The sequence below is a fragment of the Octodon degus genome, unplaced genomic scaffold, assembly GCF_000260255.1.
Source record: "Octodon degus isolate 3935 unplaced genomic scaffold, OctDeg1.0 scaffold00305, whole genome shotgun sequence".
Lineage (NCBI taxonomy): Eukaryota > Metazoa > Chordata > Mammalia > Rodentia > Octodontidae > Octodon > Octodon degus.
In genome coordinates, this window is record NW_004524881.1 from 1,272,599 (window position 1) to 1,292,042 (window position 19,444).

General features: G+C 41.6%; 1 protein-coding gene and 1 pseudogene across 2 annotated transcripts in view; one reads left to right on the plus strand and one right to left on the minus strand.

The window, feature by feature from the left end:
- Positions 1 to 18,019, plus strand: part of Scarb2 (scavenger receptor class B member 2) — an 81,561-nt gene extending 63,542 nt beyond the window's left edge. Inside the window, exons 6-12 of the mRNA XM_004647424.2 lie at positions 2,305 to 2,424; positions 5,092 to 5,261; positions 7,782 to 7,900; positions 9,602 to 9,675; positions 11,177 to 11,228; positions 14,492 to 14,650; positions 16,554 to 18,019. Of these exons, the coding sequence (XP_004647481.1) occupies positions 2,305 to 2,424; positions 5,092 to 5,261; positions 7,782 to 7,900; positions 9,602 to 9,675; positions 11,177 to 11,228; positions 14,492 to 14,650; positions 16,554 to 16,592 (733 nt within the window). The 3' untranslated portion in view covers positions 16,593 to 18,019. The remainder of the gene's footprint in view (positions 1 to 2,304; positions 2,425 to 5,091; positions 5,262 to 7,781; positions 7,901 to 9,601; positions 9,676 to 11,176; positions 11,229 to 14,491; positions 14,651 to 16,553) is intronic.
- Positions 11,390 to 12,271, minus strand: LOC105741138 (annotated as a pseudogene). The gene has a single exon (XR_001116957.2). The product of XR_001116957.2 is annotated as a geminin pseudogene (transcript).
- Positions 18,020 to 19,444: the final 1,425 nt, after the last annotated feature.

Consider the following 19,444-nt stretch of genomic DNA (forward strand, 5'->3'; position numbering starts at 1 on the left):
TTTTAATATTTCTCAGCTGTGAGTGACTTTAGCCAGTTACCAAATTCTAAGCGGACAATTCAAAACTATCATGAAATTACTCCACCAACTTTATATGTTTTTTTTTTTTTTTTTTGGTGGAACCGGGGATTGAACTCAGGCCCTTGTGCTTGCCAGGGAAGCGCTTTTTCTACTGAGCCATCTCACCAGCCCCATCCACTGACTTTTTGTTTTGGTGGTGGTACCTGGAATCAAACTTGGGACCTTGAGCATGCCAAGCAGGCACTTATGCTGCTGAACTCCATTGATGTTTGGCATTTATCTTTATCCTTGAACTTGTACAGTGACTATAACATAACCAGAGTTGAATTTATCTAGCCTCTTTGGCGCTTGAGACACACTTTCAGTCCATGGGCTTGGGTCTTTCTGAAATTTTGGAAGAGTTTCAGCAGTTTTCTCCTCACCCACTGCTCCTCTGGTACTCACCCTGTCTCACTCTCTGTCCCCCATTCCCTGTATTCCTCCTACAATTCATCAGTTCTGTTTTGAGCTATGTGCAACTTAGAGTTTCTATATTTTTTCTTCCCAAAACTATTTTTTCCTCCCAAGATTTTTTAATTCTTCCATTTTGGTATCTTCCTATTCTTGTTTCATTCTTTCCTCCTCCTTTTTTTATATCTCATCATTTTTAACCATTTTTCCCAGTAATGGGGATTGAACCCAGGGCCTTCATACTGAGCTACGTCTCCAACTGTTTTTATTTACTTTTATTTATTATCTTGCTCTGTAGTTCAGGCTATCCTTAAACTCACTATGCAGAACAAGCTGGCTGAGGGCTAGGACTGCACGTGTGTGCCATCACAGTAGGATTTATTTTTTATTTTAAGGTGAGAAACTTAGCAAGTCACTGAATTAGCACTTAGGTCAGTCCTCCCCCCCCGGGGGGGGGGAGACAACTGGGAATTGCCTGATTTTTCCTTTTTTTTTTCTTCACATTTTGTACTGTTTTAGCCCCTTCAAACTCCTGCAACAAATTGTCATAGAGGGGTTTATAAACATAAATTGATTTCTAACAGTTCTTGATGCTGGGAATCCATGATGAAGGCAGTTGCAGATCTGGTGCCTGAGGGTTCACAGGTGCTATCTTCCTACGGCTCCTTCACATGGTAGCAAGGGTGACGGGGGCATTTGTGTTGTGAGGACACTAATCTCACTTATCAGGGCTCTGATCTCATGACCTAGTCACCTCCTGAAGTGCTCGCTTTCTATTGCCATCTCTTTGTAGGTTAGGACTCAACAAGAGAACAGTGACATGAACATTCAGTCCAATGAATGTCTCGTTTTATTTTAATTAGTTTGTTTATTTGGGTACTGGGGATTGAATTCAGGACATTGCATTTGTTGAGCAGGCACTTATATAGCTGAGCCCATGTCTCATCAATTTAAAGACCAATTTTTAAAGACATGCTGTGTCAACTGTGCTTTTAGTGAGCATATTGAATTTTCTTGTCTTCCAAGAAAAGTCCTCTGTTATTTTTGGAAGGGGCACTGTTCAGAATGTAGACTAGACTGAGTTCCAGTCTTTGTGAACATGAAGGACTGGATATGTCTGCCAGCACAGTGTCTGTGGCTTGGCTATAGACAGGGAGGGTATTATTGCTAAATTGGGTTATTTTGCATTAAGTCAGTCAGTATTTGTAGATCTCTAGGTAGGACCTACTTTTTGGACAAAGAAAGTAGAGATTCTGGGCAGTTACCCTTTATCAAAAATGATTTGGAACCAGACATGGTAGTACACACCTTTAATCCCAGCACACTGGGAGGCTGAGACCAGAGGATCAATCCCAACTCAAGCCCAACCTGGGCAATTTAGTAACTTGGAAAGACCTTGTCTTAAGAACAAAACAAACAAACCCAAAGAAGTGTGTGTGTGTGGTGTGTGTGTGTGTGTGTTTGTGTTTGTGTTTGTATGTGGAGGGGCTGGGGCTAGGGATGTACAATCCCCAGTATTATAAAAGAAAAAAAATTGATTTGGGCCCAGGGGTCTCCTTTTTCTCTCCCCGTGTACTCCCCTGCATTCATGTGCCTATTATGAATAAGATGCTGTGGATAGGGGCCAGGGAGATAGCTCAGTAGAATAAGTGCCTGCCTCAGAAGCTCAGGGTCCTGAGTTCAATCCCCAGTACTGGAAAAAAAAAAAAGAAAGAAAGAAAGAAAAAGATTCTGTGGGTGACTGGCTCTGGCACATCACGAAAGTCCTTCCAGTAGTTAGGGTACCTGAGGTGCAACTTGATTTTTACTTTTCCTTGCATTTATCAATTGTAGGTCACTTGACTGGTGGGCAACAGACAAGTGCAATATGATTAATGGGACAGATGGAGATTCTTTTCACCCACTAGTAACTGAAGATGAAGTGCTTTATGTCTTCCCATCTGACTTCTGCAGGTAGGAGCTGTAAGAATGCATTCTTTTTAAAACAGAGTCTGTGACCACAAGACCACCAGACTCTGAGGGTCATGAACACGCTCTTTAGGCGTGTTCTCTGTTCTGAGTAGCAGGGGTGGATAATGAGGTGCCAAGGGTGGTGTGCATGTGTGTGTGTGTGTGTGTGGGGGGGGTGTTCCTGGCACCAACCCCAGCTCACTGTCCTGGTATGGCTCAGCCTCACATTCAACAGCTGTGTGACCACTGACTGCCTCACCTGCAGCATTTGTATGATAAGATTAGAAACAGGCACCTACCTTTACTTGGTTACAAGCCCAGGGGAGATATTGTCCACATGCAGGATACCAAGCACTGGCTCTGAGTTGTGCAATGTGCTCATCAAGGGTGAACTCACCTCTGAGCCTTGCCCTTCAGAGGAAATGAATGCGAGTTTGAATGTTCCAGAGTGCACAACACTGGCCTAGCTGTCACCCCCTTTCTGTGTGACCTTGCCTCCTTCCTGCAGTGACCATGCAAAGTCTCCCAAGAGAACAGTTCCTCTCCTGCCTTCACCTCACACTGTGGACCAGGGACCGAGGCTATAGCTCTGTCTTCTTGATAGCCTGGGGAGCACACAGAAGGACCTAATTGCCTTAGACCCTGCTGAATACCATTATGCTTTCCACCAGGGGCTCCTGTCTCATAGTCACATTACCCACCCAGAAGCCATGCTAGAAATTGGTGAAGCTAGATCACCTCCCCTCTTGTGTTTATGCAGGCACCGGGCACTGTGGCTTCCTTAAGAAACAGCTCAGAGTCCCCCCACTCACTGCATCCCACGTAGGCCTTTCTAGCCCCCTGGGTAGTGAATATCTTCTGGGAGATAAGGGGGATGGCTGTATCCCAGTAGTGTGGAACAGGGATGTACAGAAGGCTGGAGGCAGGTTTTAAAGATTTGGCACAGAGGAAGCACACTTTGTGTGGTAGAAGAGCTTTAGAGACACATGGGCAAGTTCAGTGAAGCCACAGAGGTACAAGGTTGTGATTGCACAGTTCTCTCCAAGGTAGGTTCCTGCACAAAAATTCTTCTATATGCACTCAAAGGGACACAGACATTTTTACCTTGGTTTATCATAGCAAAAATCAGAATCAGCTTATGCTTATGTAAAAATGGGAGAACATAGGCCGGTAAGGTGTGATGTATGACTGTAATTCCAGCTACTTGGGAGGATCACAAGTTTGAGGCCAGTTTGGGCAATTCTGTGAGACCCTATCTCTAAAGAATAGGACATGGTTAGGACTTAGTTCAGTGTTAGAGTGCCTTTGGGTTCATGTTGTAGGCCAACCTGCACTTCTAGGCCAGCCTGAATAAAAGAGAGAGAGAGAGAGAGAGAGAGAGAGAGAGAGAGAGAGAGAGAGAGAGAGAGACAAAGAGAAAGAGGAGGGGAGAGAGAATAGTATATTATGATATAGTTATGTGATATAATATTATATAAGACTTAAAAGAACCATAGCTATGTACTTTTTAAAAAACTTGAAAATATATCAATGATGTAAATCATGGAATGAGAATATGGTATACTATTTATAGTGTCTTAAAATCACAAATAATGACATGTATTATTAGTGAACACACATCAGAAAAAGTATAAAGAGCTGCCTGGGGTGAGAGACCCCATATTCCAAGAGAAATTTCCTCAGGGCAGGCAGAGAAAGATGGGACCAAGAACATTATATAGCAAGTATCAGTTTTATGTGTTACAGTATTTTTTGTTTGGCTAAGGTACTTCCTTAATAAATGTTGTGGGGAGAATGTGCAGCAGAAGGCAGTTCCCAAATCAGTCACAACCATGAGAGGTGCATCCATGCTGTCACACGCCAAAAGCCCTGTGTCGTGGTGGCACCCGTGAAAGCCCGGTTACCTGGGAGGAGGCTGGCCTGGAAGCCTCACGAGACCCTGTCTCTATAGTCCATCCAATGGGGCTTTTTTCAGACCCTCAAGATCCTACTGGGCTGAGCCTGGGGGCCTTCCCCTTGCTGCTCTTGCTTCCCACCATGGCCTGGCTCCCTGCTCGTTGACAGGACTCTTCATGTTTTAGTGCAGTATCTCCATTCTAAATGAGTCAGTATTTATAACATCTTCAGACCAGTGGCAAACATACATACACGTGGTGGCAACTGCTTTCATTATTAGTCTTAGTAGATTTATTTAGTCTGTGTAAATCAGCATTTAGAATTGTAAAGATGAGCTCTTAAAGGCATTTTAAAATAATACTTGGGTCCTACTAATTGACTGACTGTTAGGGTCTGTGTTGTCCAAGATGGCCTCAAACTCCCAGGCCTAAGCCATCTTTCTGCCTCAGCCTCCCGAGTAGCTAGCATTACAGGTGTACACCAGCACACCTGGCTTACATGTTGCTGTCTTAATTTTCCAACTCACATTGTTTTCTCTTGGCCTTGTTCACCTTGTTAGCATAATTGCCACCTCTGAAACATCTTTCATTACAGATTATCTGCCTTGTCATGCTGAGATGGTGGGGCTTGTTCCAAGCAGTTTTTTGCATCCTTATTTTCCACGTAAACCCCGCAAGTCTCTAGCGGTGTTGTGCTTGACACCTGCTGCTCAGCGACTTGGGTGGACCTTACTGCCTACAGTGCACACTGACTTTCTCTCTCATATCCTGACAGGTCTGTGTATATAACTTTCAGTGACTATGAGAGAGTAGAGGGGCTGCCTGCCTTTCGGTATAAGGTGCCTGCAGAAATACTAGCCAATACCTCAGAAAATGCTGGCTTCTGCCTCCCTAAAGGCAACTGCCTGGGCTCTGGAGTGCTGAATGTCAGCATCTGCAAGAATGGTAAGAACAAGAGAGGGGCTCGGATGAGGGCCATGCAGCATGTGGAGGGCTTGGAGTGCAAGAAGGGTCAGGGTGGCAGCCAATAGGAAGAGCAATTACAACCTCTCACAAGTGTGTTTATTACAGCCTATGAAATGATTTTAAAATTCTTCTTCTTCTGTGATGCTCTATTTTTAGGATGGCATGTGGTCTTTTTCTGAGTAGTGTAGGAGCTTTGTCTGTAACAAAGGCTCATATTTACTGTCTGCTGTTACGACATGTATAGCATTAATTGAGGCAGGCTTCAAACAATGTTGAGACATTAGACAAATTGATTTTAAGAAAGTACCTATTTTAGCAAAGACTCTCAATATTTTGAAGCTGAGTTAGTTTTAAACCCTGACCACAAATTTCCCAGTATATCTTAATGTCTGAGCTCTTTACTCTTCTTCATCAGTGAGGCAGAATTATCATTGAGACCACAGACAGTGGTATCTCTTTATAGACCAGTTTTACCAGTAGACTTATTGCAAAATTATTCATGATAGTCTACTATTTTGATGTTCAGTGACTTCATTTTATAATTGTGGAAACCAAGGCCCAGAGAGGGAATATGCTATTTATAAAACCATTACTTCTCAGAAAATCTTTGCTAGACTTAAGAGGCTTCTCATATTTGTACCTGTTCCCTTTTTAGGGTTTAATTCCCGTGTAAAGTTTCCCTGGAGAAACTTTGTCTTTGTCACCCCTCTCTCCTAAATAAAGTAATGTACAATTGGCTTTAAAATCTCCTTTCAGAGCTGGCCATGGTGGTGCATGCTTGTATCCTAGTTCTTAGGAGGCTGAACATTCAAGGCCAGACCCGGGCTATATAGTGAGTTCAAGGCCAGCCTGAACTACATAATGACTCCCTATCTCATGCCTTCCACCCCTGTGTCTAAAAGAAAACATCAATAATATCTCCTTTTTGGAGAAATCTGAGGCCAGCAGACCTACTCATTTTTGTCTGATAAGGGAGTGGCTCCCAAACCTGGCCCTATAGCAGAAATATCTGGAAAGCTATTAAAAATGTATGTCCTAGGTCCCGGAATCTAAACATTTAACAAGTGCTCCCTCCCAGTGATTCCCGTGAAGATAGAGTCTAGGTGTCTGGAGCCTGGGCACGCAGGCCCCCCTTGCCTGGAGGTGCAGGCTAACAGAGGATGGTGGCTGCCCCCCCCTCTCTGCTGAGGTTAAGGATACATTTTTCTTCAATATTCTTCTTCCTTGAGAAGTTGATGCTAGAGCCAACAGAAAGATTGCACTTTGAAACACTCAGACTTCTGGCTAAAGTCCTTTTCCTCTTTCTGTGTATCCCCAAATTTGGGCTGAAAACTTGAGGGTTATCCTCAGTTTCCAGTTCTCCAGGGAACATTTTAGATAGTGGGAGAGCGAGTTCTGGAATCCGGGAGCTTGAGGTTTGAGTCCAGCCATTCTGTGTGTTAGCCAGTGGGACACCTGGAGTAAGGAGGGTAGCACATTGCAGTTTTCACATCAACGAAGTTGCAGGAGGGCCAGAGATAATGTGTGCAGCATAGTCGGGAAAGTGTCTGGCTCTTATCAAACCCTCCATAGATACTTAAATATATATTTAAAAAGTCACTGTAAGTCACAGAAAAGAAAATTATGATTTTGTAGAACTGTTTAGCAGTAAAGAGCAAAATGCTGCACATGTGAGAGAAGATGAGTACCTTGAGCCATGGATCGTGATGTGTAAACAAGTTTAAATTACTTGCCAATAGGTTATTTGTTCCAAAAATGTATTTCCCATTTAGCTGGGATTGGGTCATTCTCTTATTTTCAATATTCTGGCCTAGAATACTTTGCTTTTAATAATGTTTTCCCATTTGGCTTTTAAGTGAATAGAAAAGGGAGAAAAACCCTGAGTCCTCACGTGGAGAGAGCTTCCTCTGGCGAGTGGCTAAGCATACAGCACACAACCAGGCAAACTCTTAAGAAGTTCTAGCATCAGCATGTCTAGAACAAGATCCATCTTTGGTTAGGAGGAAAAGAAATTCCACTAACAAGTACAGAACTATAACAGACGTGAGTGCTTTGTGGTGGGCGGCTTTGTTGATTAGCTGCCTCCCTAACCTTACAGTGTCTCGTCTGTGGGCAAAGTGTGTAACTTTTGTGAACTTCAGCTTCTTCCAACACAAAATGAGGATAAAAATTATAATTTTGTAGGACTGCTGGAGCATTCAGGTATATAAAAAATGCAGACTTAATAGTTTTTGGAAATGCTTATTGAAGAAGAAATAATTTAGTCAGGACTTCAATATATAATGGGAGTAAAATAATATGTGTACATGAGATGGCAGAAAATAAAGTATAAATCTTGAGGTAGGAGGCCTAGAAAGATATTTTAGCTGCCCGCCTTCTCATGTTTACTTTGCTAAGACATTTGCTACCCTTTAGGCACTAAGTTTATGGCCAGGAACTTTATATTTATGCCAGATTTGAAAAACAGCATCATTAATTTTTATTTCCCTTGAAATGCAGGTGCGCCCATTATTATGTCTTTCCCACACTTTTACCAAGCAGATGAGAGGTTTATTTCTGCCATACAAGGCCTGCATCCAAATAAGGAGGATCACGAGACTTTTGTGGACATTAATCCTGTGAGTACATACCTCCTAGTAAAGAACACGTTTTACTCTGTATTGGCAGTATACACTCGTTTATCCTTGAGCACTCAAGAAACACGCTGTTTTCTTTATATGTGTATGGTCAAGTGGGGTGAAAGTAGCTCACTGCAAGTTGAGGCATAGTCTTGCAGCCCTGAATTAGAAGCCTAAATTCCATGGATCTAATATGCAGAAATACCAGCAAACCTGCTTTAAACGAACAAACAAAAGGCAGCAGTGAAAACTCAGTCATTGGAAACACCTGAGCTTGGAGCCGTATTACCTGCTCAGCCTTCTGTGGCCAGCATTGGACCCCAGCAGAGATTTATTTCTCTCACTGGGACACAGATAAGGGAGAATGAAGGTTGCACACAGTTTACCAACTGCCAGGAATATTTTGGCTGCAATTTAAATATCTATGTTAGCTTCAGTCATCTGTAGCAAACTTCTTTTAACAAGTACCTTTAAGAATTGATTATATGGGGGCTGGGGAGATAGCCCGGCAATCTAAGTGCCTGCCTGGCAAGTGCACGGTCCTGAGTTTGATCTCCAGTACCACACGCCGTGCTGGCTTCAGAACCTCAGGCGCACAGTGCCCACCCCAAAACCAGGCATGGTGGTGCATGCCAGTAATCTCAGCGTTGGGTAGGCTGACAGGAGGATCACTATGAGTCCGAACTGCATATCGAGATCCTGTATCAAAAAAAGAATTGATTATATGATATTACTAATTTAAAAAGTATGGAATACATATGCACCATGCCTGAATTCCTAGAGAACAAGTATAATCATGTTAAAGTGGCAGGAATGTGAGAGTCTGTAACTGTAGAAGCTAAATTAAAGGTCAAATATCTTCATTTTTGGGACTTTGAACATCATGGAATAATAAAGAAAGCAAAACATTCTCTTAGCACCACATCTGCTCATTTCCTGCTTAGCCACAATCACTGCATCTAGACTGAGAAATCAGAGTCTGTCACCTAGGGGTAAGGATAACCTTGTACCTCAGAGCAAAGGTGGGGCTTGGAAAAACAAGCACAGCAACCACTTTTCCTGGGCTCCATTTGGTGACCCTAGACTTGGATACTATTCCTGACAGGACCTACATCCTCCTGAGCTCTGGACAGCTGCCTGCATTTTAGCCCTGGTAGGCTATTCTCCTGAGACTGGAGTCCTTTTGGACTTTCTATGCAAAGTGGGCACTTCTTAGAAATGCCCACCTACTGAATCAGAACCTGCATTCATTCATTCATTTATTTATTTTCATTTTATGTATTTGGTACAGGGTCTCACTATGCAGCGTGGACTCGTAGTGATCCCCCTGTTCTCAGCCTCCCCAGCGTTGGGATTACAGGCATGTGCCACCACATCTGGACTCAGTCATCAGCTCAGCACGCCCTGGGAGTGGGGCTGGCGCAGTGTGCAGGACCCAGGAGAGAACCCAGGTCTCTGCGCTTGCCAAAGCAGGTGCTTAGTCCACTGAGCTATCTTGCTGGTTCAGAACCTGCATTTTAACAGGACCCCCAAGGACCCACATTCATCTTACTATATTGGTCAAATTCTCCTTCTGTTCTGGGGATTGGTTTTCCTTTGTACCTCTCTGCCTGTCACACATGTAATGACCACCCTGTTTATCCACAGAAATGGTGCTCTGTGGTTTAATCTTGAAATTTTCTTCTTATTTCTGATTTGCAGTTGACTGGAATTATCCTAAGAGCAGCGAAGAGGTTCCAAATCAACATTTATGTCCAAAAGTTAGATGACTTCATGTAAGTTTTGCTTCTTTCTATGAGGGCAAACACTGGTTTTGCTACATGACTTTCTGGTGGGGTTGGTGTCAGAAGGAAGATAGCCTACTTCCAGCTGCTCACTCCAACCCTTCAGGGGTGAGGTGCAATCATAATTTTATGGTAGTCTTGGAATTTGCTGATTTATTTAATCAAACATGAGGTAGCTTCCATGCCTCAGACATTGCTCTAAGCATATTACTTGCATTAAATTACAGCTTTGTATTATCCTCACTTTACAGTGGAGGAAATCAAGGCAAAGAGAACTTAAATAACTTGCTAGAACTCCCACAACTCGTAAGACTATGTGGATAGACTCTGTTTTTATCCATTCCACTGGGCATTTCCTTCACCCACATGACTGGTTGCATTCTTTCTACCTGCTTTGCTCCCAATTGGGAACAGCCACAAGCTCTCCTGGAGTCAGGCTTCTGCCTCCCATACTCCATTTATGAACCACTCCTTAATGCAAATTCCTAAGCTCCTTTTCATGGGAATTCTTGGGGATATGAAAAAATGCTTATGATAAAATACAAGTGAAAAAATAGGATGGAGCCTATATGTACTGTTATCAGTGAACTTTTTGGAAAAGAATACCTGACATCCATAACTTGGATGGTTTATTTTGCCTCACATTTTTAGAGGGTTCAGCCCATGGTAGGCTAATTCAAGGCTTATATTGCGTATGGAAAAGGGTGAGAGAAAAACTGCTTAACCCTTGTCATCCAAGAAGTCAGAGAGACAGATATACCCATCAAAGGCATGCCCCAGTGACCCATCTTCTCCATCTGGACCCTTGGTCCTAGCAGCACATTAATCCATGATAAGCGTAGAAACCCCTTAATCCAGTCACCTTCAAAAACATGTCATAGTTCTGCAAAGCAAATGTGGGTTGAGAGAAGCATTCTATGACTTGGGTATGTATTTCTGAGGCAGTATAATTTAGTAGTTAACTGGAATCTTGGACCCAAAATGGACTTATAACCCTGGATCCACTACTCCCTTGTGATCCTGGCCAACTACCTGACCTCTCTGAGTTGTAATTTTCTCATTAGTAAACCTGGGACAGTAATGACATGTACTGCATATAGCTGGTGTAAAAATTGAATAAAATGATGTCCCCAAGACACCCAGCACAGAGCTAATACATGGCAAGGACTAAACTGGCTCTTGTTTGAAGACAGTCCATAAGTAGCCAAATGGCAAATGTCCTGAGCAATGGCAGAAGTATTGTTTCACTAGGTGTGTCTTCCTGTGATGATTCTAGAAAAGAGATCACTTGATGAGCCCCTTGCACTTGTAGGGCTGACACATTGGAATTTGACTTAAATGTGTTTACAAAGATAACTAAGAAGCCTACCCAAACTCCAGGTCATTGAATGAAATGAGTATACTGGAGTTTTTAACAAAATATGTCTCTGCAGGTGAGTGCACCAGCATAATGAGGCTGTCTCTAAAGTCTTCTAATCCTTTGTCTTTTTAGTGAAACAGGAGACATTAGAACCATGGTTTTCCCAGTGATGTATCTCAACGAGGTGAGTCCTGGATGGGAGGGAGCCACAAGTGTGTTGTTATCTGTTCAAACTTGAAATGCTTCCATTATGGTGCCTACTGTTATGACTGTGTGCAATATAATATAGGGAGAAGGGTAGAAATGGCTTCTTTTTTTTTTTTTTTTCAAGATAGGAAACTCAAGTTTATTTATCGTACCATATACGTAAGTCATACCTGACAACTGAGTAAAACTATTATTTACATAAAACACAGATTAAAAATATATAGTATTTGAATACAATATTCAGGTCCCAGTAGTCAAAGAAACGTGATTCCAGCATTTCCGTTATGTAGTTATTTGCACTGCTACACAGAACTGAAATGGAGGTAATAAGCATTGGCAGTGTATTTCTTGAGTCAAATACTCATGAACTTCATGTACTTGGCTCTGCATCTGTAGAAGAAGAAACGGTTTCTTCACATGCGGCACTCTCTGAGTCTTCCACTTCAGAATCCTCAGCAATTTCCTCTCCAAAATCAAATTCCTGGCTGTCAGATGATTCAGAGCTATGCAGAGGTTCACGAGACAGTCTCTCGATCACCTCTGCCATATACTGTACATGTTCTGCTACTTCTGCCAATTCTTTATTCTCCTTTCTCAGATGGGCAATTTCATTGTCTTTTTGTTCAATTTCTTTATGAAGTTTCTCATTTTCCTTAAGGGCTTCATAGAGAGCTTTCCTTCGTTTTTCTGCCACTTCTTTCCAATATTGAGAAGATGGATTTTCTTTAATCATAAGATCAAATGCTTCTTGGGTGACTCCTCCATGATTCTTATTTTCATCAGATTCTGGGTCAATAACTGCTCCAGAGCTTGAAGTCTTAGGTGTTAACTGGTCATTTGAATGTTTCCTTTTGGATAAGCCTTGAGGAAACTCATTTTCTCTTCCAACAAGAGATCCAGCTGCAGAAGGCTGAATCATCTTCAGAGTTCTTCTTGGCGCAGGCTTATTCTTTACATTTTCTTGGATTTCTTCTTGTTTCTGCTTCATACTGGGATTCATGATACACTCTTCAAATGCTGTCTTCGTACCGTGAGTAGGCAGCGGTGGCAGCAGCGCCTCGCACAAGGCCCACAGACCACCTCGGTCGTCCCGCAATCACCAGACTGACTCTCGTGGGAAGAAAAAAAGCTAGAAATGGCTTCTTAAGAGCTCTTTGTTCTCAGAAATTTTCTCTTAGATGGTAACATGACCCTGCTATCTGGGAGTTGATTGTGAGAAATGTAACAAAGTTTCCTTCAGGAGACCATTAATTGGATAAAACTCCCCTGGGAGGGTGGATGGGGGGTGAGTGGGTGGGGGTGTTCTGGGAGAAGCAAGTAAAGTGCTGTCAGATCTGCAGAAGCAGAACAGAGCCAGCTCGACCAGATGCCCAGTGAAGCCCGGCTTTGTCTCCTTTGAAATCCAGCCAGTTTAAGACAACTGTGATAAATTCTGTTCTGGATTACATGTTAGAGTCACTAGAGTGCTATTTCCCCATTTTCCTCTGCTCTTCTGCCCAATTTTTTGGTAAATGGAATTGAACTGAGGATCTTGAGTTTGCCAAGCAAGTGCTGTACTACAGAGCTGTATCCCCGCCTTTCTGCTCAGATTTGAAGGGGAAAAATGCAATAAATTCTCAATTGGCAGACTTTTGTTATTTGCAAAACCATTTTAAAAATGTTTTTTAGAAAACAAAAGATAAAAACTTATTTGCAGAAAATTTATTAACAGATTAGCAAGAAAATATTAAAGTCACTACTCACATAATTTAAAACCAACTTAATATTTTTTACTTAATGTAAAATTTTTTCCAATAATTTCTTAAAAATTTTAATGCATTATCTTTTGTAAAACTTGTGCCTTTTATAGTACTCTTAGGAAATAACAGAAGATAAGCATGGACTTCAGAGTAAATCACTGATAAGCCTGTCTCTGTGGGATGAACACAGCTGTCCTTAAATGCCTGTTGGTTCCTGGAATTCTGTTAGGGTCAGATTAAATAGTTGAAACCTACCACAGATGGCAGGTTTATGTCTTTTTCCCAGCATTTAGCATTATATTGGTGGCTACATTTATATATCTTTTGAAGGATCTGTGATTATAATTCTAAGATGAGGCTTTATTGTTTCAAAGGAAAATGAAGGCAGTGTTTACTGGGATTGCTCTGGGACCACACATTATTGTTTGTGGGGAAGGGCATGAAAATAGAACTTTCTGAAAATGCAGAACTTTTCTGCAAACTTAACTTCATAGTAGTGGAATTCTTGAAATTCTCTCTACCCCCAACTTTTGCTTTGTTTTTGTTAAAAGCTAGGAAGGAGTGAAACCTCATACTTAGGCTGCCTCCTTGAATGAGCTTGCCTATTCTCTTGTGTACAAAAATGAAATGTAAGACCTGGCAGTTACCTTGGAGACTACTGTCCCAACAACTTTTTTATAGAGTGGGAAACTCTGACCCAAGGGATGTTAGCCACTATTGAAAAAATTATCACTGAACCTAACTCAGTCTGATGGAAATTAAGCCTAAGTTAACCCAGAATTATTGTCCATCATTTTTATGGAGTTAAGTCCTCAGATACCTCACTCATGACACTAGGTGAGAGTACCTCCTCTGCCTATATACCGAAACATGTTATTCTGGTATCTTTCCTTAGCAAGCAGCCCTCCAGAATTCTGGTTAACCCACAGCTTAACCACTCTCTGGTCCTGATGACTGTAGAAGAACCAAGAGAGAACTGATCCTTTCCACTCAACCATCTTTGTGTTTCATTAATTCATGTAATTAATAAGTATTAATTGAGTGCATACTGGATGCTTATTGCTATACCCCATGTGGAGATGACTGAGATATTTTACATTCAGGGACCTCAAAGTCACCAGGAAACAAACAATCTTGGAAAGTGCCAAGACAGTGGGAAGTATTCTAGAGTGAGGTGGAGGCTTAGTGAATGGACCTTTCATTAATGCTAAGGCAGCCAGAAGAAACTTCTGGAAGAAAACTAATGCTGAGCTAGATTTTGTTTTGAGATAAAAGAAATTATCTCAACATTTCTGGATGCCCTTCTCTAATTTTCCATTCGGTGTTGAGTAATACCTATTTTCAGTAGAAAAGATAATAAATTTCCTGTTTAGTTTATAAATGGGCTTTAAGTATATCTAGCCTGCTAACAAGAGGGCATAATCAAGTTTGATGATTTGAAAGACATACAAAAAAGCTGTTAAGTGCTGGATACTTAGTTACTATGCTCTTGCTTCTCTAGAGTGTTCTCATTGATAAAGAGACTGCAAGGCGACTTAAGTCTGTGATTAATACTACTCTGATTATCACCAATATACCCTACATCATCATGGCACTGGGCGTCCTATTTGGTTTGATTTTTACCTGGCTTGCGTGCCGAGGACAGCAATCTATGGATGAGGTAAGTGTTGGCTAAGGGAACTTCCCCCTTCTTGGATATGTTTACTGGAGAAATTCTTTAGCTACTTTTTAAAAAAGGATTATCTGGGGGCTCTTGGATGGATTCTGGGATTTTATGAGGGCACAGTGATTTCGTAGTCTATCACTGCTGTGCCAAATGGTAAGCGAGGTGCTGTGTCGAAGAAGGCAGGGTGACAGATGGTGCCTCTCAGGATTTCAGGTGTTCTTGGTGGGAGTGAAATCCCTGGATGTATTCTGTGGGAGTTATCTTAACATTTATAAAAACAATAACCTGAAAGAAGAGGAAGAATATGTACGTAACAACAAAGTACCTGGGCTCTATTGTCATACTGCCTGGGTTCAAATGAGTTCTGCCAGTAGGCTGGGGAGATAGCTAAGCAGTCTAAGCACCTGCCTGGCAAGTACAAGGATCCAGGTTTGATCCTCAGTAACCCATGTCATGCTGGCGCCGGAACCCCGGGTGCGCCATGACAGCCCAAAACTGGCAGTGATGGTGCACACCTATAATCCCAGCACTGAGGAGGCTGAGACAGGAGGAACACTGTGAGTCCAAGCTGCACAGTAAGTCCCTGTACCAAATAAAGTAGCAATTGCAAATCAAAGGAGACAAATGAGTTTTGCCACTACACAGCTATGTGACCCTACAAGCTGTACCTCAGTTTCTCCATCCATAAAATGGAGTAATGGTGAGGATTAGATGGTATAGAAAATAGTTAATAAGTATGATAAAATACCTCCAATATTATAGAGCAAGGCACCCAGAGACCTGTTCAGAAGGAATCAGAAGATCCTGTGCTTGACGCACCATTGCAAAATAGGAGATTGGTGCATGCTAATGACTCTCCTGGTGGAAAGAACAGTTAGGTTGGTTTCTCTTAGTGTGGCCTAAGAAACCTCAATCATGTGGTTTCTTTTCATGTGTCTAGCAAGTGTTTAATACATGTGTCTGAAGACCTTTAAGGAGCCTTTTCTGTAGAAACCCTTCTAACATCCTTAGTAGCTTCCTTCCTCACAACAGACATTTTTTAAAACCTCCTGTCCCCCCTAAATTAAGTTTCTGAGCAGATGTGAAGGAGGAAATGAACTAGGCTGAAGTCACTGGAATACATTAGCTTGGTGTATTCTACTTTCTTCCATGATGCTTTTTAACCCGTCTAATGTCTTTAACTTGACTTAGCCATTAAGCAGACTAGCTTACCACTTCTACCTGTGACTCTTCCAGTCTGAATTTGTGCAGCTACTGAGATTTTCATAAGTACAAATGAAGCCAGGTGTGGGTGCACACATTTGTACATCCCAGCACTCTGAAGGCTGAGGTAGAAGGAATGCAAGTTTGAGCCCAACAGGAGCACCTTGGTGATTTAATGAGACTCTGCCTCAAAATTAAAAAAAAAAAAGGAAAAGCCTGGAGATGTAGTTCAGTGCAAAGGCCCTAGGTTCAATACCATGTACTGCAAAACAATGAAAAACTAAGTATAAATGAAACCTTCTGGAAATGTTAATTACCACTCCTACAGTCAATCATCTTCCTCTATCAACAAGCGTTACTGAGCACCTATGACCTCCAAAATACCCTTCTTGTAGGTTTCAAACCAGGAAGGAGGCAAATTTAATGGAGTACAATAAATTTAAAGGTTGGACCAACATAGAGGAAGGTTCTGCTTGGCATTGGGTGGGAATATTTGGCTAGAGAAAGCTTACTTGAGGATAGGTCTGGATCTTAAGGGAAGAGTAAGCAGCAGTAGGCTGAAGAGAGGTGAGCAGGATGAACCTCCTTTTTAGCTATCCCCTATGCCTTCCTCCACACCACCCCCACAACTTTTCACAGCTGGTGAGTCATTTCTGATGAGACCTAACTTCCCTGCCTCTCTCCTGTGTCTCAGGGAACAGCAGATGAAAGAGCCCCCCTCATAAGAACTTAATCATCGTCCCCACTCAGTGAAATGATGTGTGCGCTGTCCCGAGCTGGACTACGGCAGGGCCCATGTCCACACAGGCTCTGTACGCGTTAAGAGGAGGGAAGAAGATGGTGCCAGCAGGTGCTGAGAGGAGTGTTCTGGCCAGACGGTAATGGACAGGCTGCCATTATGCTTCATAAAATCATGTGGTTTCTAAGACTGACTTTTCATGTGTCTAGCAAGTATTTAATAAACTTGTATAGTAATTTTTTTTGGGGGGGAGACTGGGTTCTGGTGGCTATGGAAGTTTGTAACCATTTCTGTCAATTTGTCACTGCATCACTTGTTAACACTCTCTGGTCTAACCTTAGTTAGTGTGCTTCATTCACCAAGTTGTGTGCTCCAAGTACATATGTACCACTTTATGTTGTACTTCTTATTTCTCTCCCTAAACAGAAGTTAACAGTTTGGAACCCAGGGTAAAATGGTAAACCTACCTGATACAGGACTCAAATGCATTTGATTTTTTCTTTTAAAATAGTATATACTGCATCTCATGCTAACCTATTCATAACACCTCCAGGAAAATAACTTGGTCTTCTGACTACTTTTATACTGGGTAGGAATCAAGTAGGGGTTTGGGGAGATGGCTCAGCAGCATAAGTGCCTGCCTGGCAGCACATGGTCCTGAGTTCAATTCCACCCCCCAGGAAAAAAAAATTCAATGAGAGGAATCAAGCAGGGAAGGGACTGAGTGAGGTAGTATACATGAGTGGACAGTGATAAGTGCTGTAAGATTTTTTAAGTTGTATTTTTGTGAACCAAGAGAATGTGTAAATAATGTTGGTAGGGATAAGTACAGACATTTTAACATATCTTAGTAACTGTTATTCTTTAGTCAAAATTATTTTGATATGTAAAATTTTCTGGGAGAATGTAATCAGTGATTTTTGCCCAGTCACCCCTGCCAAATAAGATTCATATTAATACGATTGAATGGTTATTTGTAAAATTATGACTTTTGGAAATCTATTCATTCACAACCCAAGTTACACATTTCAGAAAATCTAGAGCAGACAGATATTTCTTCTGGGGCGGTCTTCTTGGTAACTTTGAAACTGTCTTATAATCTTTCCTGAGACTCAATGCTTGCCAGTGTTTCATGGTTCATTGTCACTGAGAAAAATGTGCCATTTCCCATGACAATCATTTTTCTGACAGGATGGTATTTCAGGTACTGCACAGAAAGTACTTTAAAGAAAAATCTCTTGCAGTGTAATCAAAGGCAAAAGAATAGGCAAAACCACTGTTATGTTATAGAGTTCAGAATTCAGCCTGAATTAAGAGCATAGCATTTGATTCTCAAAGTTCCATACTGATTTTTACTGAAAAGCCGAGTTTCCTGGAAAAGAGCTTACAAAATTTCCTGACTCAATTATTCCAATAGATTTTTTAAAAAACCTGGTTTTTAGTGAAAAAAACAATTATAGAAGTCTCCATAGCTCCTTATCCCTGTACAGAGGTACTAAGTCATTTTAGTTTCCATGCCCAGTCTTCCTATTGTTATACCAAAGCAATGTGTTATGTTTTCCTTTTTGAAGGACAATGCATTAAACTCTGAACTTTTCTATAAATCAAGATGAAAACTTTTTAGAGATACCAACTTTTTAGATGGCATGCAACATGTCTAAATTTAAAAAACTTGACCTTCAGTAATTCCAAACATCTAGGCTAGGGTTTATCTGTATTTAACTTGATAATTGGCATATCTTATTCCTTATGCATTTATTGTCCACATCAAGATAATGGATAAGTCAGGCAGAGAATATGCGTTGGTTTAGTCCTATTTTCAGAATGTAAACATCTGTGAAGAGGAGATTTTTAAATACTTTTAAGTCAGTGATGCTTTCAGAGCTTTCAGTGATCCAGCCTGCTGCAGCACGTGTTCCTCAGGTTCACCACCCCTGCTTCATGTGACACTAGTTAATCATGTACACATAAAGCAAGAAAATCCAAACATTTATTTCATATTTACATTATTATTTTTATTTACTGTTGAAAACCACATTTGGTATTTTCCTTCTGAAAAATCTGACAAACCCATACACTATAGTAAGAAGTCCAAGTTGGTTAGGAAGATGAATTTACTTGTTTGGTTTTTGGTTGAGAATAGCTAGCTGTTCAACAACATGCTGTGATTGTGAGAATTGTCAGCAATCACAGAATGATAGCCAGGGGAAACTGGGACGGGAGTTATAGGTCGTGCCCCTGTTAGCTCTGGGCTTTTGTTTTTGTTCTAGAAGATCACTAGTGGTCAAAGTAGGACCAGCACTACATGACTGACCCCTATTGGGGTTTTTACTTAAGGGAAGCTAGCTTTTAATTGCTTAAGAGATGAATTGTGCAAAAGGTGATCCCCATTGTAGGCCCTCTGGGCATGATTACTGGAGTGAACTACTTAGGCCTGTGAAAGAGAACACTGACCAGAGTGCTCTTCATGCTGCTTGTACAGTTGATTCCTTTCACATAACTCTTATTTTACTTCTACCCTTAACACAAGGAAATGTTTCACTAATAAAAACTTTATATAAAAGTACACTGAGAATGGTGTCCATTTGTCTACAGTCTATTTTAAAAAATGCTCAAAAGACACAGCTCTGAGTAACACAGTCCAGGTCACGTCTGATCTCCACTCAGCTGTGAATGAGGGTGAGTCCTACCCAGGAGGTCCCAGACATGGCTTTTGCCACTGGGCCTTCTTCAGAGTCTGGGAAACCTCTCAAGAATACAGGAGAGTCAGTGATACCAGGGTGCTAACCCACAGGGGGCAGCCATCAGCTCAGCAGTGGTCCAGGCCCCACAGGAACAGTTCTCAG